General features: G+C 34.5%; 3 protein-coding genes across 5 annotated transcripts; 2 read left to right on the top strand and 1 right to left on the bottom strand.

Moving 5' to 3' along the window:
• The first annotated feature begins 452 nt into the window (after positions 1-452).
• On the top strand, positions 453-1,214 carry LOC126693974 (uncharacterized). Its single transcript, XM_050390018.1, has one exon. The coding sequence runs from the start codon at positions 453-455 to the stop codon at positions 1,212-1,214; it is 762 nt and encodes a 253-aa protein (XP_050245975.1).
• Positions 1,215-5,062: 3,848 nt separating this feature from the next.
• LOC126695370 (APO protein 4, mitochondrial) lies at positions 5,063-10,705 on the bottom strand. 3 transcript variants are annotated; one of them, XR_007646016.1, is made up of 3 exons: positions 10,053-10,705; positions 5,861-6,785; positions 5,063-5,744 (listed from the first exon to the last, which is right to left on the bottom strand). XR_007646016.1 is itself a non-coding variant. In XM_050392089.1 (2 exons), exons 1-2 carry the CDS (start codon positions 10,304-10,306, stop codon positions 6,050-6,052), a joined length of 990 nt encoding a protein of 329 aa, XP_050248046.1. In that variant the 5' UTR covers positions 10,307-10,705; the 3' UTR covers positions 5,756-6,049. The 3 variants fall into 3 exon arrangements, 1 of the variants encoding a protein (XP_050248046.1); XR_007646017.1 differs by having other exon boundaries at positions 5,938-6,785; XM_050392089.1 differs by lacking the exon at positions 5,063-5,744 and having other exon boundaries at positions 5,756-6,785.
• Positions 10,706-21,416: 10,711 nt separating this feature from the next.
• LOC126696233 (uncharacterized) lies at positions 21,417-21,827 on the top strand. The gene has a single exon (XM_050393004.1). It carries the CDS (start codon positions 21,417-21,419, stop codon positions 21,825-21,827), a length of 411 nt encoding a protein of 136 aa, XP_050248961.1.
• Positions 21,828-23,297: the final 1,470 nt, after the last annotated feature.

Genomic DNA, 23,297 nt, shown 5'->3' with positions numbered 1-23,297 from the left:
CACTTGGCTTTGGCTCAAGTGTAATCGGTGGTTGGGACAAAAAAATGCATTCAGGTTTTGCAAAAGTTGTGCTACCAGTGGTAGCACAATTTTTGTTTGTGGTAGCCTACCACAAAATATGTATGTGGTAGGCTACCACATGTATGTATGTGGTAGCCTACCACATACATGCATGCAGCAGCATGCTTGCTCTTGCTTGTGTGTGTGAGAGAGAGAGAGAGAATCTTGCTGAAAACAGTAATGCTATCAGAATGAAGCTAACATACAAATACTTCACTCATTCTCCTTACATGACTTTAAAACTTAAATCCCTTCTTATGGAAAGCAAATAAATGATTTTGTGGTTATATAATTATTAATAGCCATTGAAGGAACCTTAAAAGTGCTATAGAACTAACTCTTAAGACCTTGATTTTTTTTTTCTCTGTTAGGAGCTCCATTTCAGTGACACAATGAGGGTAGTCGTTGTTACAAGGACACTCGAATTTGTAATGGAAGTGGGTCTCCAAGAACCTGTTATTGAAATTAAAATGAAGATAGAACAATTTTTAGGTGTCCCTGTGGCTTCACAAACTCTCTCAGTATCTGGATGGGAGTTGATGGATGGACTTGACATGGAAGACTATCCAATTGTCACTGAAGGTACAAAAATTGACCTCACCTTCAAATCCATGATTATATTACCTCCGTTAAACCATTGTAGTAAAGTCCAAATTTTAGTGAAATTCTCATCTAGGCAGTTTAACATAGAGGTAGACACAACAGAAACTGTGCGTAGTCTAAAAGAGAAAATTCACATCATTGATGGCACACCCATCAAAAGAATGTCACTTTTCTATTGTGGGATAGAATTACAAGAAGACTTTCGCAATCTTACTGAGTATGGCATACACGAATTCTCAGAAATAATTGTGTTCGTCAAGGCCATAAATCGTCTAAGGGATGAACCTCCATCGAAAAGACTAAGTCTAGTGGTGCAAACTTCTTCTAGTTTGCTTAATGCAGCCAGCATTCCTGTGGAATTGAAGGATTCATGCACTGTAAATGACTTGAGGCAATTATTATTGAGCAAAAAAATTCTTCCCATTGATGATTATTTGTTTATACACAAGCAGAGGATTATGCGTGACAATTGCAGCCTCCGGTGGCATGGTGTTGAAAATGGGGACCCTCTCTATGTGTTCAAAGGAACTATCAGTAGAAATGGATATTGAGATGCTACAAGTTTCTATGCCCTAGCATGGTTGGAATTTAAATTTAAACCAGAATAAATGTTTTTTTTTTTTTTTTTTATAAATAATTTTAAACCAGAAGTCCAGAATAAATGTTATGTAGAATCTATTTAGGAATCCATGAAGGCTATGCTTAAACACCAAAAAGTATTTGCTTTATCATCATCAAAAAACTTTGGAAACTATTAATGTGGAAAATAATGATACTTCCGAATTAATATGGCCCGGTCTCAGTTCTTTTTTCTTCCATTTATATTGAATTGCTTGATTCTCTTGGGATAGCTTTACCTTTCATGCCAAACAAATGGAAGAAGGAAATGAACATATCTATATGCATTCACTGTGTGTGCACGCTTGTATGAATGGCTTGGAGTATCGATGATAAAAATGGAAGCAAGTCTTGGATTCAATCCTTACCATCAACCAACAAAAGGGATAAGCATCATTTGTTAAAACTTATAGTTATGCTAAAACCAACAATTTACTAAGTTACAGTTAAGTAGGAAGAGAGTTTAAAAAAGAAAAAGAAAAGAAAAGTGAACACAAAGCCAATCCTAGCATTCTATGTTAGGAAAAATAGAAGAAACTTGATGGTTGCTACTAGTATTGTCAGCTTACACATCCTTGTAGCTAATGGTTCTGTTACACTGCACTCCCTTCGTACAAACATGTAATCCTCATCCATATAATTAACAAGATACAACTAGGCTTTAAAATTGAAACACTTAAACTAGGCAATTCTCAATTCCTGGGTCCACCCCAACAGACAATCAGGCCAACTGAACACAAAATGTTGATTGGACCCATCATCAAGAGGATTGAAAAAGAGGTAAATATGAGAGCCATCTTGGACCCCACAATCAACGAGTGAAATCCCATCTCCATAGACGTTCATCGGACGGCTGCAATTGTTGTCGAGAACGAGGATCAGACGGTCACAAGGGAGCTTCTGCTGAGCCTCAATTTCCCTCTTCAGATCAGCAAGTGTGGCATCGTTACCCACTTGTATATAGAAGAGAGTTCCTGTCAAGTTCTCCACTACCACCCTCATTTCCAAAGGCATTGAAAGGCTTTGTCTTTTTTTCAGTCTCATCCATTATCCATAACATAAGAGAAAGAGACAACCTTACTCTAAGGCCGACACAACACGTAGAACTTGAAAGGTGTTCACGCATGCAGCATTCTCGCTAGTTAGTTTGTAAGCATGCATAAGGGATGGGAGTAGTTGATGGTGTAAAGGCTCAAGCAAAGTGAAATTAGAGCCTGACTCGGCTAAAATTATAACATTAAAAAATTTCGGATCCTATGTATTAATTTTCTCTCCGTTACTTGTATTTCTTACTCTAAAGTCTAAACTTTGCAACGCCTGCGCTAAGAAAAAGGATCTGGACCCGCACTTGATGGTCGTTAAAGCTATGAAAAGTTATTAGTCACGAGGAGTTTAAAGTTAAACCATTTAATTAGATGAGGGTTATAGTTATAAACAAATTAGTGCATTGAATTTGGTTGTCCATGGAAAGGTTATAGTTATACTAATTTGTACTTCTTATGTGTGCGTTTGGATTGAAATGAAAAATTAAAATTATTTCACTATTAAACTTATTTTTGCTACTATTTATGAGCCCCACTGCACTTTTTGACACTATTCATGGGTCCCATTGTACTATTTTAACCAACTTTTACCTTTATCTACAGTATTTTTACCAATAATTTTTCAGTTTCAACATAATAAGCGGTATTCAAACACATCCTATATATTTAGATATAATTAAGAACCTAAAAGTAACCGTTGACTAATTTTGTCCACATTTAAATTAACAAGAAATCATGGGTAGTGAAACTGCCAACTCATTCATGACGTAACTGAATTTTAAGAGAGGAATTTATAGAACAATACCTAAGTACTGTACTTTTGTCATGTATATTTTTGACTAAAAGAGAGAGGACAAAAGATTCAAACTAATGACTTCTACTTTTTGGGAAACATAGCTCTCAAGTCTCAAAATTTTTTTTTTTTTTTAAATTTTTTTTTCTATAGTAGAATAGTACAGAAGCACTCTCCTTTGTTTTGTGTAAAACTCTGGGCAACAAATTCCTACGCCAAATTTACCAAGGCAGATTAGTGAGTAGACTGAAGATACTTGACCAGAAAAGTTGTAGATAAAAAAGTAAGCACGTAGATTTTGTGAACGATCAACAACCTGCACTTAAAGAACCTATTTATTTGAATGAAGTGTTCTTTCCATGTTGCAGTCTCAAATATGTTAATTAGCTCCCATTTACCGGTCATGTTGATGTTGAAGTCTCTAGGTTTACAACCACCATTTTTTTTTTTTTTTGGTGATAATTCAATAGTTGGGAGAGTGGGGATTTGAACTTGGACATCTCAATTGAAAACATCATGATATCATGAAATACAACTTAAGTTGCAGAGCTCCTGGCTAGTTACATCCACCAATGTAGAAACCGATTTCATTTGAGAATTTAAATTGAAAATTTTGGAGGGAAAATAAACACAAAACCCCTCACAACTTCCCCTTAGCACACAAAACTACTTAAAGAGTTAAAGTTTTGACTGTACACTTAACCCGTTTTGAGTCCAACACTAAACCCCACAATGGTAAAACATATGTAACCTGCCTTAGAGTTTTTTTAGTGTTACACAACCCCCACATCTTTTATGTGAAATTGCAACTCTAAAGATGAAGTATCATCACATGAACAACTCATTTTTTATTTAATAGATGTTTAACAGTTTACAAATAAAGCAATACCACTCTTCTGCTTCTTCTTTTTTTTATTGGGAGGGATGACAATTTTTCCCCGCCCCACTTAACCCATCCCTCCCCGCTTCGCCCCACGCGGGTGGCAAGATTTTAGTCCCACATCACGGGGCGGGGCGATGATGAGTTTAAACTTTTTAGACTCACCCTACCCCGCCCCTCCCCATCCCCACCCCACACCGCATTACTAAGGGTTATAATTGTATATTTTTCATACCCTAAAACCCTACTATTTAAACAAACATATCAATATTAACTTATTTTATTCTACTCAATGTGGTTCTCTGCCTTTATTTTATTATGTGTTATACTATGAGATTTTTTATTTTTATGATTATCTTGTTAAACACTTAGATATATTATTTAATTTTTTCTAAAAATTGATTTGATTTGATGGAATAAATTTAGTTGTAATTTCAAGTATATTTTTATTAATGAAATAGATTTCATTCAAAAAACTGTACTAATTGTAGGATAAATTAACAAAAAATAGATTTTTACGGGATGGGGAGGGGTTTTGCAGGGCCTCAATGGGCAGAGATGGGGTGAGAAAGTTTTCCCTGTCATGTGGGGGTAAGGCAAGGATGGGGTAAGACAAAACTATGCAGGGCGGGAACGAAGACCCCATCCTTCGACCCCGTCCTGCCCCGCTCCATTGTCATCCCTGGGGGGGGGGGGGGGGGGTGGTGGTGGTTTACACTAGGTCGGCTCCCCTCCCGTTTAGAATCCTTATGTTTTCTCTTGTTTTTGTCTAGATGAGTAACACTTGACAAATGACACATTCAAAGGTTAAAAAAATAGTTAAAAAAATAATAATAATAACCAACATCAACTATGGATTTTCTCTCAATTTTTGGGTCTTTCTTTCTGTCTCTCTGCCTCTTTCTATCTATCTCTCCAACATTATCATCACCACCTGAACATTAGAGGCATCAAGATCAGAAGTTGGGTAAAAGTGAATTCTGAATGCTAAGAGAAAACCCAAGTTTGCTTTCTTTTCAAATCACAATATATAACTGAAATTGAGAAAAGAAAAGAATGGAGGGATAAAGATCAACTGAAGTTTTTGACATTGAATAGATTTGACCATTCGGTGATAACATGTTAGGTCTTCAATAAGCCCAAATCAAGAAGAAATATACAGTAAATTATGCGGCCAAACAACTGCTCAAAACAATAGAAAAAAAAATTAAAATTAAGAATGGAGATAGAACAGATAATGGTTTTACAAGAAAAATGAAAATGGTTTTACAAACAGAGGACAATAACTTGAACAACCACCTTGCACAATAGAGCGTCCTTGACTTTTGGCAGAAAGATTTTATTCTTCTTTGATTTCCTCATCTATTGTCCCGCTTTTACCCCTTTTTGCCAGAAAGTTACGATCTTGGCGCCTTTGATTCTTAGGCGGCTGAGACAACGTTGGAGAGAGACAGGAAGAAAGAAAGAAAGAAAAACCCAAAAATTGAGAGAAAACCCACAGTTGACATGGGTGTTTTTTAACCTTTGGATGTGTCATTTGTCACGTATCACTCATAGAAGACAACATGAGGATTCTAAACGGGAGGGGAGCCGGACCGTTTACACTCAAAACTTCATGGATTTTATGTTTTACAGAGAAACTACATGGGGGGTTTTGTATACCTTTCCCATTTTGGAATCAAATAACTACTAGATAAGCTAAGAGCACAAGATTCCCAGCTTGGATCCTATGGGGACAAGCATTTCCCTAGAAGAAAGAGTAGTAAAATTTTATTATTTTATACAAGGGAAAAAAATATTATCAATTATGATGTACAAACTTAATCATTAAACCTATGACTAGATGTAAAAATATGATTATACCTTTCATTAAGATACTGGGTATGCTAACAAAATTTTCTGCTGGTACCAAAAATGACAAAACCATGTGTGAGACATACCAGAAACTCCTTAAGGCAAGTGAATCAGACTCTGGCCTGAGCTCTGCACCCTGAACTGTACTAGACCAAGTTCCTTGAAGCCAAACCCACAGAATTCAATTCACAGCCAGCTTCAAACTTTGAGTTGAGCAGGTCCTGACAAACCTTGCACTTTCATCATACAATGATACTTTGTTGGTGCAATAATGCCAGCCTGTGTGCACAAATCCACAACTGCTGGTGCATGTCCATAAAAATCCCTATGTGCATCCACAAGCACAAGAGGATCCTGAGGCCGCCGCTTCCATACAAGCTTAGGAGGCACCAAATCATCTACTTCTGCCTTTTCCCAGAAGTGGGCTCCTCGCCAACTCTCATACTTAAATACTCCACAGAGCCTAGCCTTGTGTCCAGATGGCCCAACATGAACTTCTGAACAGTATTTACAGACTTTTGCCGAATAAACCAACAACAATTTCTGTACACCAGTTCTGAGGATCTCCCATGCTCTCAGAGTTCTATTGGCAATTAAATTCAGTTCATGAGGCGACAAAGACTCAGCTCCTTCAATAGCAGTGGAAACATTTTCCAAGTTCCAATTGCTGGAGCACATATCTTCGTCATATGGATTGGCTCCTGCCTGCCAGCACAGTTCGACAACTGCAGGAACACGGTCAAAATCAAACCTTTGTTGGTGCTTAATAACATCTTGGAACATGTTCTGCAGATGAAAAGTTTCTACTGGAACAAGTATATCATTCAAACCACCACTAATCCATTCATGAACTCGATTCTTAGCACGGCGCTTGTAACCACAGCAAGTCTGAATTAAATGACCTTTCTCACCAATATACACTTCTGGACAAAACCTGCAATGGTACTTTATGCATGAAGTTAGGATGAACGTTCTCTTTGAAGAAATAGAGCATGTACTAAAGTGAAGTTAGGGGTATCACAGCCAAGTTAGATCAATTATTGTAGAATAAAAATAGAGCCCATTTGTTTAGGCGTTTACATTGCACAGAACGGCAGTTTTGCGAATTGCGATTCCAGGATTGTGTTTGGCTAGGCAATATCTGCGGGATTGCATTTTTAATTCCGCAGATTTTCGCAATTTTGAAAATGAAGTTTTCTACTGCTTTTTCAGCATCGCGCGGTTTGGACAATTGGGTTGCCGCTAATTGTTTCGGCTGAAAACCCAAATTAGCCTCAACTTCAGGAAATTATTTACCGAAATCCCACCCTATCCCTTCTCCATATATACGTATCTCATCAGTCTTGGTTCTCTCCTCATCAATTTCACGGTATTCACTTCTTTCTTCTCTGTTATTGCTCAGTTGCTCTCTCCGATTATCGTCGTCGTTCTGCATCACGATTTTCAGGTAAACATTCTGCATTACCCATCTCTGAAATAATTATATTGATTTGGGCTTTTGCATGTTAGTTTAGATGACTGAGGGATTTGTTGTTGCTGCTGTTTCTTTACTAGTTGTGAAGTTTTTAAAACAATTTCGGACAGATGAGGTTGATCAAAACCATTTGGATTGGATGGGATTAGTTTTTTCTTGTTGAATAGTATATGGGTTTGAAGAATATTTCAGGTTGTTGTTGCTGCTGCTGTTTCTTTACTGGTTGTGAAGTTTAAAAAAAAAATTCAGATATATGGGGTTGATGGAAAATTTCAGGTTGTTATTCTGACCTGCTTTTGCTGGTTAAGAGTGTCTTGAATTTCTACTGCTTTTGCAGTTATGAGTGTCTTTTATATATACATAGAGAAGCATATCTGAAAGAAATGTGTATTTTAATTGATTGTTGTTGGATTGAAAAACTGAATGAGTTGAACCCAAGCTTAGTGCTCTATGAAATCCTTCAACTAATTAGGCTTTGTTGTATTACTTAGACTTTAGCCTCTATAACAACAGTTTTTGTAGCTTTAGAAGTGTACCAAGTTCTTTTCCACGAATTAATGCAACTCTTTGAAAGTGGAGATTAAGAGTAAATATGTAGAAGATAGTGAGGATCAAGCCATAATACAGTCAATGTTTTAAGCATCAGTTATGATTTTGGGGAGATTAACTGGTTTTCAATTCCCAATTTCATCTGTTTTCTGTTTGGAATTAATTAGATAATGAAGGGATTGAACTTGAGTAATTGCTAGTTTTCAAGGAACTTAAGCTCTAGATTTTAACTACATATGATTTGATCAAGACATAGGTTGTTAGCTGATGCTGTTAAAGGGGAGTTGGTTACTCATTTACTTTTTCAGTTTTTGGCAGCTTAGAATTATAGTCTATTGTGGCTTTGGTGTTTGCTCTCATTGGTTTAATTGCAGACTGCAAAGATCTATAAATAACAGTATTGGTTGCTGGAAAGGGTCAGGGGGAAGGTTGCTCTCATTGGTTTAACTGCAGACTGCAGGAGCTGCCATTTAGGCTAGAGCTCATGGCCCTCTTTGTCTAATTTATGATATCTCTAAATTGTTGGACATGGTTGCTGTAGCTGGTTAGTAGCTCACATATGGAACTTATGGTGTTTGTTTTGTATTGAATTTCTTGATATTCAGACTTTGGTTTTACGTTTTCCAAAATTTCTATGGTAAAGTGACAGATGATTTCTTGACTAGAGTGTGCCAGCAAGACATGATTTAATAACTAGATAGGTGACTTCCTTGGTTATTAGAGTTGACCACGGTTTAGATTCCAAATGCTTATTTTATTCTATTGACTGTGAATGCACAATTTAAGTTAGTTTTATTATTCTACTTAACCTTTACTCTTAATGAATTTTCTAAAAAATTCATGTTTTCCCTTTAAACTCGTGGCAAATTGCTCACTGCCCCTGAATGTTAAAGGACTGTCTATCCCTGGAGAGTTTAACTATCAAAACAAGTTAAGGCTCTTAGCTAGATGCCATTCTGGATGCCTTTATGAAGTTTCTACTACTTTTGTAGGTGGGACTTTTTTATTAATGTAATTGTTAAGCTTAATTACATATTTTCAATAATAAAAAACACTGATCACAGGAAAAATGACAATATAACCTTCAAAAAATAGTTAAGTCCTTTTTTGGAATTTACACTCAAAACAGCTATTTTTAAAACAGCTTATCCAAACGCTTAATATGGCTTTAAAAATAGAAAATGCATATTTTCACATTTTTACCAAACACTTATCCATGGTTTTTAAAATGGAGTTTTCAAAACGCACGTTTTAAAAACTAGCGTTTTTAAAACGTACATTTTGAAACAGCTTATCCAAACAGGCCCATAGTCTTCAAGAGTTTAAGAGAACATATGGCAAAGACCTTTGGGCTAGATGTCACCTCCACCCCTCATAAGAGTGAGTTAGTGGCTGAGGTCAAGGGTTCATGTCCCATGGGGTGCAGATATTATGTAACAATTAAAAAGAAAGTCAGTCTTCAAGTGAAAATTAGAGACAGCTTGTTTACCAATGCTTGCCTAAAATCTGTTGGGTAATGTCCGCTAACTTATAGTTACAGCCTGACTGGCATAAAAATTTCATAATAAAGATGCACACAGTAATCAACTATATTCATAATAATTATCAATGACCATTGCTGCATAGGACGCATTTTGATAAGTGATATGTCTGCACATAGTTTTGTTACTTCAGGTTCTGCAGATGGTTCTGATTATTGTTCTTAATATTTTCAGCACCTGAGATAGGCTGGCAACATAATTATAAATTATGGTTCAGCACACATTTTATAGTTACCATTGGAAACACCAGGAGGTGCTAGTTGAGCTACAAGGCTCTTAGCAGCACATTTGAATCAACATCAAATCAGACCAACTTAGATTTCCAGCACTAATTAACTACATGTCTAAATCTTCATATAAAAAATTGTTAAAAACATGCAATACAGAGCGGCAAAATCGTTCATATACACAGTTCATAGATATCAACAAAATCATATAAATGAACCACGATTACATTTTAAGCAAAATGAACAAAATCGTACACATCAATGACCCCATTTTTGACAAGATAGCAAGAAGCATTATTTAGGTTGCTTCCATGTTAAAATGTTGAAGCACAAACAAATACAATTCAAATTATTGTTCAAAACATATATATATATATATATATATAAATGAACACTCAAGCTGGACTTACTTGCAGGTCATAACAGGAAAGACATTGAGGAGAGTAGAGACGCCTTGGTAGAGGGCTGCTCGGGCCCTAAGTACCTCCTGAGCCACGGGAACCATGCCGCGAACCGGGTAGTCCTTGGCTCGGCTTTCGATTCTTTTCAGAATCATTGGCCTCAGCTTGTTAAAGTCCACCTTAGAGCTGTAAAACCTTGCGTGCATAACGCATCCAATCAAGTCCCCCGTAACATTCTGCCATGGTCTCTTCCTTAAAGCCATATCAACAACCCCAAACCTCAAAAATCAATAGAAGAAGTATATTGCGTAACAAGTTGTCAAAGAAGCATTTAATCGAACAAGTTGTGGGCGATGAGGTCGGTGATGAGTTTCTTATATGATTACGGATTTACCGAGTGAAAAGTGAAGATGGGTTTTGTTATTTGAGTTTGGAAATGGTCCGGATCTGAAAGGAGGGCGGAAAAGGTATCGTTCGCCGGTTCTTCAAGAAAGCTCAAGTCTTCATCTTCGACGGCTTTAGAGAGGGTTAGAAAGAGTGAAAGGAGGAGAACAGTGCATCTTTGTGCGTGAATTTTAGTCCGTAGAGAGTGAAATTCAGTGTGTGAGAGAGAGAGAGAGAGCGAGGAACGTAAAGGCCGATACTCTAAGCAAGGATAGACCAATTAATATTTTTTTAATGAGATATAAATTTTGACGAATCGACTTTTGATTATATTATTTTTGTATAATTTTCATGGTTGTAAAATTTTGAGATGGTCAAAGATTAATAATAATGTCATCTATCAATTGTATAAATTCAAGTTTTTTTTGTAGTTTAAAATAATACATAAAAAATGAATTTATGAATCGAATAGTAAATAATATCCGATTGGTATGAATCATGTCAAGAGACAGATAACTAGACCTAACAATAACCTTATCTTCCTTAACAAAATTTGATTTTTTTACCATATTCAAACTTTTTTATGAAATAATTTTCGAAATATAATGGTTTTTAACAAAATCGAAAAACAGAATATGTTTTTGCAACTCATGCATTTTATGTTTCCACTTTCAATTAACATGATCTTTTTCTCTTTGATCAAAAGTAGCATGATAAGATTTTCTCTTATCTTTGTTCTTTGCAAATTTAAATTCATCAAATAAAGTAATCATATCAATTTCAAAAGATGAAAATAGGAAAGCTTAAAATAATAACAATAGGTATTTTAATAAGATTTTAATAACAGATTTAAACACTTACAAGAGATAATAATAGATACAAAGCTTTGAACTAGAATGGAAAAAGGTTACAAGCTTAGGAACTAGTCTGGAAACTATATGGAATATGAAACTAGGAAAATTGAGTGATGTCTTCATCTGAAAGGGACACCCCCCTTTATAGGCAAAATAAAAAATATATAAATATATTTTTTTTTAATTTTGAGTAAATATAAATTTGTTTTATTAATTTTTTCAAAGTAAATAAAGTTGTTAGTTCATCAAAGTTATGATTTTGTGGATTTTTATTCGTTTAGATCGGTCATCTGTTCAAGCCTTCAAGGTTGTTTTATTTTAATTTTTTTGATAATTTATTTTATTATATAATTGATATTAAATAATGAAAGGGAAATCATACTTTACCACCATAAACTATACCTCATGTTAAACTTTGCATCCTAAATTTTTCGAATGCAAACTAGGGACGTCCATGGGTCGGTCTGGGTCGGGCTTATGCCCAACCCGGAACCGACCTGATAGAATCGGGTTTTGGAAAAACTCACCTGCCGCCAACCGCCAAAGTAAACGAGTTAGCAGATCAGACATCAACGAGTGGCGGACGGGTCGATCGGCGACAAAGATCTGAGAAAATGGTGAGGAAACTGCTAGAAAAGGTGAGAAAGACCCAGATCCGGCGAAAATCTCATCGGAATCTATGAGATTTTGCCAAATTTGGCGGTAATCTCATTGGATTCGATGAGATTTCACTAGATTTAGTCAAAATCTTGTCGGCTATGAGAAATAGCGCTTGACTCCGAGTTTTTTTTGCCGAGATTTGGGTTTTATCGTCAAAATTTGGGTTTTTATTCCGGAATTTGGGTTTCTCGCAGGATTATGGGTTTTTCGCCTGTAGGTTTGGGTTTTTCGGGTTTTTGGGGGAGAGAAACTGAAACTGACCCACTGGAGTTGGTTTCTAGTGGAGAAAATCCACCGCTGACCGCCGAAGTAGGTTGGGTCAGCCGGTTTCGGATCGATTCCAGTTGGATCTCCAGGTGGGTCGGGTCACCAGATATGTTTGGACAACCCTACTCTAAACTATGACCATTGTTACACTTTGCACCCCGATGTTAAGTTTGTCGTTAACTTGGATGAAAAAATATGACACTACGTGAAAAGACCTAATTGTCCCTCTTCTCAATGCGTTAAAAATAAAAGATAAATAACATTTTATCACCCTAAGCTATACTCCTTATTACACTTTGCATCTTAAACTTTGAATTTTTGTTCAAGTTAACAGCAAACTTAATGGCAGGATACAAAATGTAACATGAGTCATAATTTATGGTGCAAAACATGCATTCAAAAAGTGTAGGGTGCAAAGTATAACATGAGGTATAGTTTAGGTGGTAAAGTGGAATTTCCCCAATAATGAAAATGAAGTGGGCACAATTCATTAAACTAACTAAGTGCATGGTTAGCTCATTGTTATTATTATTTTCTAAAAGTGTATTAAAATATATTTATGCTTTAAAAAAGTTTGAAAAATTGAGGTTTTAAAAAGTTGTATATAAAAACTAAAAACTTGTCAAATAAGGTGAAGGAAAACGACCACTAAATACATGTGATAGTCTTGTAAGTCAAAGTTTTTGTTGAAATAAATTGTTAAACCAACATGTAGAAACCCAAATCTATAGGAAAGATTCAAGGAAAAGAATGAAGAATAATTTTACTTGAGGTTTGGAGGCAAACCCAACAATAAAAAACGACAAAAATTGAAGCAGAAGAGCAAAGGACCAGAGTTAGAGGTGATACGTGGGAAATTGGGGAAGAAGGATTGTTGAGAGAGAACATATTACCATAATATATACTAGTATTTGGGGGGGGGGGGGGAGAATGAAAAAAAGTGCGGTCAATAATCGCTATTTTGGTGATTGAATCGCGCAAATTGAAAAAACTCTGAAAATATTTTTTTATTTATTTTTTTATCTGCAGATATGGTGTGATTTGTAAACGCAATTCGGCTAAAATTGCGCTACCAAACGATTTCCTGTTTTGCGTTTAGCTCATTATATATAATGAAAACTTTCAAATTTTTACCTTCTTTTAATGTTGTAATATGTATATTTTTAGAAACTTTAATGTTGTAATATTAATGTAAATGCTATGTCAACAACATTTTCACATCAATTTATAGGTGGTTAGTTATTATTAGTTATAATTTGAATTTATCACTAAAATTACTTTTTTACCCCATTAATAACAACCTATAACAACCTACCGTTTAAGATTTATTGTGCAAAATGTTGTGGACATAGAATTTCTTTATCGAAAAAGGCGAATGGGTGATTTTAGTTCTTCTAATATAAAACATTATCTCTTATATGTTTATAGAGAGTGCAACCTTTTACCACTTTTGCATTGTAATGCTTTATTATATAAGGAATAGTTGAAAACAAAATATATGATAGAGTATTATGGGTTTCGTTTCTCAAAAAAAAAAAAAAAAAAAAGAAAAAGAAAAAGAAAAAGAGAGAGAGAGAGAGAGAGAGTAATATGGGTTTTAATATTAGAATTTAAATGCAATTAAAGGGACTTTTCATTTTATTAAGGTATTGAATTTAGTGATTCTAAAAAAGAAATATAGTGATTTTGATGGGTCTTGAAATTTCCAAATATTTGGAAAAGTTTAATAGTTTTTTATAATTAAGTATTTCGATAGAGATTTTATTAGTTATTACTACAACTAGTCGCTAACCCGTGCGATGCACGGGAAAGCTATTAAGTTATCACTTATGACAGTGTTAAACAGCCTTAAAACCTAAGACTAACCCATGGAATGGATTTGAAAATTTTTCACAAATAAAGAAAGTGTTACGTGAAGTTTTGTGAATATGATACCTTACATTTTGTGAAAATGAGAGTCATTTTTGATATATTTAAGAAGCAAATAAATATCTAATGTACGTAATACTAATAGATATCTAACTCTTATCACAAAAAATGAATGTTGCATGTTAGGATTACAATCTCAAAATTCCCTATCCTATAGTCAATAATAAACATTCAATTACTAAATGAAAAATATTAATTAACCAAAAATTACTTATTTATTTATATAAATAAGTAAACATTGATAATTATATTATAATAATATAAGAATTAAAAGTACTTAAGATATTTGTTGCATGTCAATCGATCTGTGTTTGGGTTAGGATTAAAAATTAAAATTATTTCACTATTTAATTTATTTTTGCTACAATTTATGAACCTTATTGCATTTTTTGACATTATTCATAAGTCTCATTGTATTATTTTAATTAACTTTTACCTTTATTTATAGTACTTTAAACAATAATTTTTCAATTTCAATAAAATAAACGATATTCAAACACCCTCTTAATTAATATCATCAATCACTACGAGTCTCACATCACATTGGGCTCAAAGCTAAAAAGAAACTAATGGCTTTGCCCCATCTTTTATTCAAAAATTAAAACCTTTCTACTTTCCCAATGCAAGTCACGTGGAGGCCTTTTTTTTTTTTTTTTTTGGGTAAACATCATGTGAAGGCTTTGGAAACATAAAAAAAAAGAGTACAAAATGTCAAAAACAAAAAGAAAGAAACTACAGACACTAGAGACAGACAAAAGAAAGAGGAGGAAAAGAGGAAAAAAGAAGAAGAAACAGCCCCAGCTGCGTTGTCTTCTTCTTCTTCTCTGTTTTTTTTTTTTTCCCCCCCTTACAAATAAGAAATTTATGGAATGAAGAGGAAGATGATGCAGCGAGAGATGAGATTATTTTGGTTTTGGTGATTTATGGGTTTGGTTTGTGTTGGGTGTGTATTGTGTTTGAAGAAATTTAAGGGATGAGGAGGAAGATGATGAAGAGGGAGATGGGAAATTATTTTGGTTTTGGTCTGGATCTGTGCTCATATGTACTGTTTTGGTTTGTGTAAACAAAAAGAGAGAAACTATGGAGACTGGAGACAGACAAAAGAAAGAAGAGGAAAAGAAGAAAAAAGAAGAAGAAACAGCCCCTGCTGCGTCATCTTCTTCTTCTCTGTTTTTTTTTTCCTTACAAATAAGAAATTTATGGAATGAAGAGGAAGATGACGAAGAGAGAGATGAGATTATTTTGGTTTTGGTGATTTATGGGTTTGGTTTGTGTTGGGTGCGTATTGTGTTTGAAGAAATTTATGGGATGAGGAGGAAGATGACGAAGAGGGAGGTGGGAAATTATTTTGATTTTGGTTTGGATCTGTGCTCATATGTACTGTTTTGGTTTGTGTTGGGAAAGCAGAGCATCATGAAAGGGAAAGGCAGAGTATCGGGCTTTAGAAAACTGTTATTACGTTTTTTTTTTTTTTTTTTTTTAATGTTTTTTTTTTAATAATATGCTGATGTGGAAATTTGTGGGAGCTTCAAAAACTTCGGTTTTATATATATATATATATATATATATATATAGATTAAGGTACTTTTAGCTGTTACATTTACATTAGATACACAAAAAATTTGACAACATTTTTTTACACCAGTTGAGATGATAAGCTTGTACTAATTCTCATTTGGGTTCACCACTAATATCACTCTCAACAACTAGCTATGTGTTAGTACTCATTATATCCCATTTCCATCCAAAACAATCGACCTAACTTAATTGACAAGAAGTATGGGGTCCTGCTCGGGAGTGATTAGGGTGCTACTATGATTACGTCTAGGTAAAGAAGTTACACTGGTTGCCCCTCTAACCATTTTTGATATACCAAAAAAAAAAAAAAAAAAAAATCAAAAACCTCTGCAGGTGTCAAATTTTTGTATTCTTGGACTTTCTCATAGAATGTTTGTTGTAAATCTCAATCACGATTTTTTTAAAAAAAAAATTTAATTTTGGGGACTTGGACAATTAGTCTAAATTTTATCCATTGTAAGTCTATAAAAGCAGAAGAATAATAATTACATTATTATGGAGACAAGTTACCTTATAAGTTGTGAAGTTTGTGGTTTTTTTTTTTTTTTTTTTTTTTTTTAATATTATTATTTTACTTGGAGTACTAAAAAATGTTTACATTGAGAAATAATTAGGAAAATGCTAAAGATATTACAAGTTTTACTACATAAATAGTAAAACTTATAAACTGATGTGACAATGAATATGATTAGTATGTTTTAATCATCTTATAAATGAATATTTGAATTGTCTCTTTGTGATTGATGACAACTTTGACATATCAATTTGTAAGCTCAATTAGTAAAATTTGTAGTATTTTCAGCATTACTCAATTAATTAATATCTTGTTGCGAAGTGAAAACACTATGAGGTGGCACTTGTATTACAAGACTCTTAAGTTATAACTATCAAAACCACCGCACACTCTTGATGCGACGGTTGATGCGGTGGTTGGTGTGATGGTTATTCCACAAGTATAAGTGTTTGTGGGGTGTGAGGGGTAAGGGTCGGGGTTTAAGTTTTCAAGAGTGAGTTTCACATACATATACACTTAGATTAGACTAAAGTAGAATTTCTATATTGTATAAAAAAAATAAAAAATAAAAAAAAAACTATCAATTTTTTTTTTCTTTGGACTATGTTTATAGAAATTTTGACATAAAAAAATAATTTCTAGACAATAATTGCCTAGTTAGTATTTCTTTTATAAAAAATGCTCGTGTCATCACTGTATGGGAAAATTTAACATAATATCATTTTTTTTCTTATTTTATTATTTTGAAATTTCATTTTTTAATAATATTATTATTATTTTTCTCTCCTTGCGTGTGTTTGTTAGCAAAAAAAAAAAAAAAAAAAAAAAAAAAAGAGAGACTTTGAAGGAAAAAAATAATAATAATAAAGGGAAAAGATCTATTGACAAAGGTCATGGGTTAACAAGACTTTGGTCATGGGTTCAAGTTCCCCTAACGGGCCTGGTCACCGTACGTTGACGATTGCTTTTGTGCCCGTTTAGTGTTTTTTTTTTTTTTTTTTTTTTAAATATATATATATATATATATACATACACGGTGCAGTGCGGCATAGAAGCTGTGGAGTGTGGTGTGCGAATAAAGGATTTGCGTGGTATTGCATCACATAACTTGCTGTTTATTGTTCTGGATTGCCAATCATAATGATGAAGCAGTACTGTAACAAGTCATGCAAAACAAATTCTATGGAGGTATTCTTTGGGATTCCGGAATTCTTATTCTTTTGGGTTTTAATTTTCGTATATTCCTTATTAGTGGGATTGCATGAAATTTATTTCATTAGAGAAGATACCAATATGGTTTTGTTTAACTTCTTTTTGGCGATGAATGAATAGTGCAAATTTTCATCTAAAGATATCAGTACAGCCTAAATAACAACTTATATATTTCTTTTTAGGTAGTTAAGTAGTTTCAACTAGGAACCACCGGGATCAATCTCATAGCGAAGGGTTTTATTAGTGGAATGATATATTTCGGTATTGGTCAATACTAGGTTTATCGCTATTTTATATATATATATATATATATTATAATAAAAATAAAAATTTATCATAAAATATTACCTCAATTTAAAACAAATTATTTATGGATTTAGACTTTAGACTTTAGTATACTAAGAAAACAAATAATATTAATAAGTTAATGCAAATAAATTACCATTTTGCCCTTACAAAAATTCAAAAATTACAACCAAAAAAAAAAAAAAAAAACTTATTTTTGTATCGACCGTATGTTTGATACTGGCCGAAACACTCAAAATTGGCCGGTATTTAAACCGGTACGGAATATTTACATTTCGGTACTGATGCATGTACTAGTGTATCGACCACCTTGGTTTCAACATAAAACACCAAAATTGTAGGTGGGGATTAAACATCTTATCTCTCATTCAACGATAAGAAACATTACTACTTGAGCTAAGTGAACCCACAAGAACAACTTATATTATATCACATATTCACATCTTGACCCAAACTCTAAAAAAAAAAAAAATAAATGAAAAACTAAAAAACCTTCAAACACCTTCCCAAAATTAAGCAAGTTTGCAAACAACTAAGTTCAGATTTTTTCTCTTTAAATAAGCAAGTTTGCAAACAACTGACTTCAGATTTTTTCTCTTTAATTAAATTTGGGATGTTTGACAAGGCACCAGAGCATACGATTCTACCAAATTCTCTTGGAGAAAGAGCATTGATCGAAAGAAAAGATGATCCCTACTCTCTAATATGTTTTTGCATAAGACACAAGTTGCATCTCCTTTAAGGCCCCAATGCAGCAATTTATCTTTTGTAGTAATGCATGTTTAGGAATAGTACTTGGAAACCAAATCCCATGTTCTTGCACAAGTATACCTACCTGATTTCTAAGGAACCCAATTAAGCCTGTCTTCCAACTCTAACTTCACCAGCCCATATGATCTAGTCTGGTTTCAAAACCAATTTCCTTCCACTAATACACTTGAAACCTTAGCATTGAGATTGCTAGCTGCATCATAAATAGCCGTGTGTCCATATCTGTGATATAAGATTCTATTTGGATGTCACTAGTCATGCCACAAAAAAATCTTACTACCAGTCCCCACAATAAGTCTCACCAAATTTCTTGTATGCTCTTAAGCTATAGAATCTTCTTCCAACTCTAAGTGCTGCTTTGAGGAGTTTTAACTGCCCAAAAGCTTTTTCCTTTTAGAAGATTAATCTGAACCCATGCTACCCAAACAGATCCTGCTTGAGCAAATACATTCCAAATAAAAGCCATAATAGCAATTATATTCCATTCCTCTAGCCTCCTAACGCCCAGACCTCTTCTTTTTTTGGCTTGCAAACCACAATTTAGGCTACCTTTGCTCCTTATGAAGCAGTTCCAGTACCTTTCATTAGAAAATTTCTGAGTTCCTGCTCTATTTCCTTTACTGCCTTTTTAGGTAAAATGAAGATCTTGGACCATTGGATTTGAAGGCTAAACAACAATGAGAGGTGTTTGGTAGCCTGTTAGTGAATTCGTTCTGTAATCTTGTCCACCAAAGGCTAACGATCATTTTCAGTTAGCCTTTTAGAGATCAAGGGTACCCCAAGATACCTCGCTGGAAGCTTGTTCTCCTTAAAATTTAGAATATCCAGAATTTGTTTCTTCAGTTAGGGACTACAGCCATAAAAGCCTCACTTTTGGTTGGATTTTCTTTCAATCCTGGTAACTTCTTGAAGTATTTAAGGACTTCTTGTATTATGCTAACTGATTTAACATCAACACTTGAAAATATAATGAATTCGTCTATAAAGCAAAGATGTGATAGCTTTAATTCAGCACACTTGGAATGAAACTTGAACAAACTGGAAGCACTAATCAATTTCCTTGAAAACCCTCTATTGCTAGCACAAATAGGTATGGTGATAATGGATTAGCTTGCCTAAGTCCTCTTCCCCCTTTAATATAGCCCACCTAACTCCAAATGAAAGCTATTGAAAATTTAGGAGTTGTTATACACTCTTTGAGGACCCAAGCAACAACTCTTTTTTGATAAGTAAGGAATACTTCATTGAATAAAAAGAAAATAACACAAAAAAACCAAAGCACACGGGTTGCGTGCTAAGGACACAACAATGAAAAACTAAAGTGTATGAAAATTACAACAATCAAGCAAATCAACAAGAGAATCAAAAGCAAAAACACCTGAAGCATTCATCCACTCGTAAAGAGTCTAGAGAAAGAGCCGCTTCAAGTCATGAATTGATCTCTCATCTCCTTCAAAAGTATGAGCATTCCTTTTTCTCCAAATACCCCACACAAGACAATGATGGATCATGACCCAAATTGGCGCATACCTATGCTTGTTGAATTTGTGTGACTAGCTAGCAAGAAGATCCACAACCTCACTCAGCATCACCCATTGCACCCAAATAATGAAAACACCTAGTTCCACAACTCCCTAGCTATAGGGCAGTACATAAGTAAATGATCAATAGTCTCCTCATCTTTCTTACACATACAACACCTGTCAATCACAACTCAACGCCTCCTCTAGTTATCAGTAGTTAAAATCCCTCCCAAAGCCGCAATCCAAAGGAAGAAACTAACACTTGTTGGTACTTTTGGCTTCCATATGATTTTCCAAGGAAAAAATATTTGGGCAATAGAAAGTAAAGCCCTATAATAGGAGCTGACATCAAAAGTCTGCTTTGGAGAAGGATTCCAACAAAGCTGATCCATTTCATTACGTCTCACCATACCGGAATAGATTAGATCTAAGATCCAAGAAAGATGCAACTGATTCCACCTCCCAATCTTGCACTAGTTGAACAAAGCTGACATTCCAATGATAACTATTCCTTGAAAGAGAACAAATCTGCCACTGAAGCATCCTTATTGGTAGCAATGCTGTAAAGTTTTGGGAAGTTCTCCTTTAAAGAAAGTCCCCCACACCACAAGTCATGCCAAAATTATGCCAAAATTTAATAGAAGAGCCACTCCACTGAATCATTTGCCTTCATAATGTCCATTTTCAAAGCAAACGTAGCATGACCCTTCTCCTTATGATAATTCTTGACAATTTCTTGTGCTAAAAGCACATTTTCAGCAATGCTTTCCCTGGGAAAATGCTGCTTGAAATTGGTCAATTAGTGTATTCAGACTTGGAACCTTTTGGCTTGGATCTTGGTTATACACTTACAGATGATGTTGCAACATGATATAAAACCACACACACACGAGTATTTTTGTTATGTGGGACTAGTTTGATCATTACAAAACACTCAACTATTTTCATAATAAAATTTTAATATATGATGAATGGCCCTTGGCATCAATTATAATAAATTGCTTGAATGGAACTCAAACAATTGTGTAAAAGTTTGATGTTTGATAGAATAGAATTAAAGAAGAACATCAATTAAAAAAGACAGACAGAGAAGCTCCTGCTCCAAGTTTATATTAAAATGGCTTTAACGGGTTTTGTAACATTATACTAGGGCAAACTCTAATTAATACCTGAAATTTGTTTGATTGTTATTGTGTAGGGTTTCAGTAGTACTGGAAGGGATTGCATCAGTGACCTGCCTGATGATATTCTTTCTTGCATTCTCTCACATTTGACACTGGGGGATGCTGTCAAAAGACTCAAAACAAGCATATTATCACATAGATGGGGAAGAGTCAGTGCATCCAGATCTAAACTCCACTTTAATTGGTAAAACATGTTCCTCTACAATGAAAATGATATATCATTTGATGAAAATGGTAAATTTTATGGATTTAAGAAAGATCCCTCCAGAGAAGAAAAGGATAAATTTGTAAAAGCTGTAAATCAGTTCCTGAAGTTCCATGCGGGTACAAGTATAGTCTCGTTTGTGGTCCCTTTCCGTCTTGCGAATGACTACAAAAACGACGTTGATGAATGGATCAGATCTACCATTGGAATGGGTGCAGAACAACTTACTCTTTGCTTATCTGTTCAGGATGGAGAACAAATTGATAATTATGTGTTTTGTTGTGAGCTTCTTTCTCAAGGTACAGAGTGCCAGTTAAAGACTCTAAGCTTGGTAGGATGTCTGTTGACACCAAATTCTGTCAGCCAATTCAGCTGCTTAAAAACTCTCATTACATAATACATCCTTAGACCTACATGAGTTGCAGAGCATTTTTCATGGTTGTTTGAACCTTAATATTTTGCATTTCATTGATTGTGGCCTTCCTTTTAAATTAAGCATTCTTGGTTCATTACGTTATTTGAGGTTGTCACATATTTCCTCCTTGTTCTGGGGTGGAGGAAATTGAGCTGTCTGCTATGAATCTCCAATATTTTATATATAAAGGTCCTTTTATTAAATTTTCTTTCATTGGAGTTCCCAAGCTACAAACAGTAAATTTCACAGTAAACCAGAAAAGAGACATGCAATATATCTTCAGTCAGCTTGCAAAGGATATTCCCAATTTGAGGACAGTAACTGTTAACTCCACAATAGCATGTAGGCTCTGCTAATATTTATGATAACTTGTCTTTATGGTTAATATTTTTTCCCCTATACATGTGATATTGTTATATGTTAAGTATATAATAAATTTTTATTAATAAATGGTTGTAACAAATACAGCATAAGAGCATCCGTAGCAGCCATTGTAAATATTATGCCATTTTACCACATCAAAAGCCTACTTTATTATTTTACCACATCATTTTACAATATCTCATTTATTAGATGTTTTATATTTTTACCACTTAATTTAAATATTATATTTTAATTCTTATTTTATCCTTTCTTTATTATTTGTTCCAACGGTAACATTTCCATTCTCTTTCAAATCTCAACGGTAACATTTCAAACAAAACTCTTAATTTTTTTTTTGGTAGAAATCGGCCAGCCTGCCTGGGCTTCAAACAATACGGTAACATTTCCATTCTCTTTCAAATCTCAACGGTAACATTTCAAACAAAACTCTTAATTTTTTTTTTTGGTAGAAACCGGCCAGCCTGCCTGGGCTTCAAACAATACTCTTCAATTTTTTTTTTTTTTTTTTTTTTTTAAGAATCCGGCCAGCCTGCCTGGGCTTCAAACAATACTGATAATTTTTTTTTTTTTTAAGAAACCGGCCAGCCTGCTGGGCTTGAAACAATACTCTTAATTCTTTTTTTTTTTTTTAGAAACCAGCCAGCCTGGGCTTTATTGAGAGAACCTCAATGGGCATCAAATGAAACTAGAGGCACAATGTCAGCTGGGATGTAATTAGGGATGGCAAAATGAACCCGACCCGCGGGTACCCGATCCGACCCGACCCTAATGGGTCGGGTTTTACCCGACCCGTTTAACATTAGGGTCGGGTTTGGATTTTCATTAAAAAAACCCGAAGCGGGTTCGGGTCGGGTCCGGGTATTAGGCATACCCGGCCCGAACCCGAACCGTATATATAATATTAAAAAAAAAAAAAAAAAAAACCTAACTATAAATACTCACTTTTCTCCCAAATCCCTCAGACCCATTCTCTCCCTCACCCTCACTCTCTCACAAGCCGCCTGCCATTCTCTCCCTCACCGTCACTCTCACTTAAGCAAGACAGCCGGTGCCACTGCTTCGCCTCCC

This window comes from Quercus robur, chromosome 8 (assembly GCF_932294415.1).
Source record: "Quercus robur chromosome 8, dhQueRobu3.1, whole genome shotgun sequence".
Classification (NCBI taxonomy): domain Eukaryota; kingdom Viridiplantae; phylum Streptophyta; class Magnoliopsida; order Fagales; family Fagaceae; genus Quercus; species Quercus robur.
The sequence above is the reverse complement of the archived record's forward strand: the minus strand, read 5'-3'. Positions and strand labels throughout refer to the sequence as shown.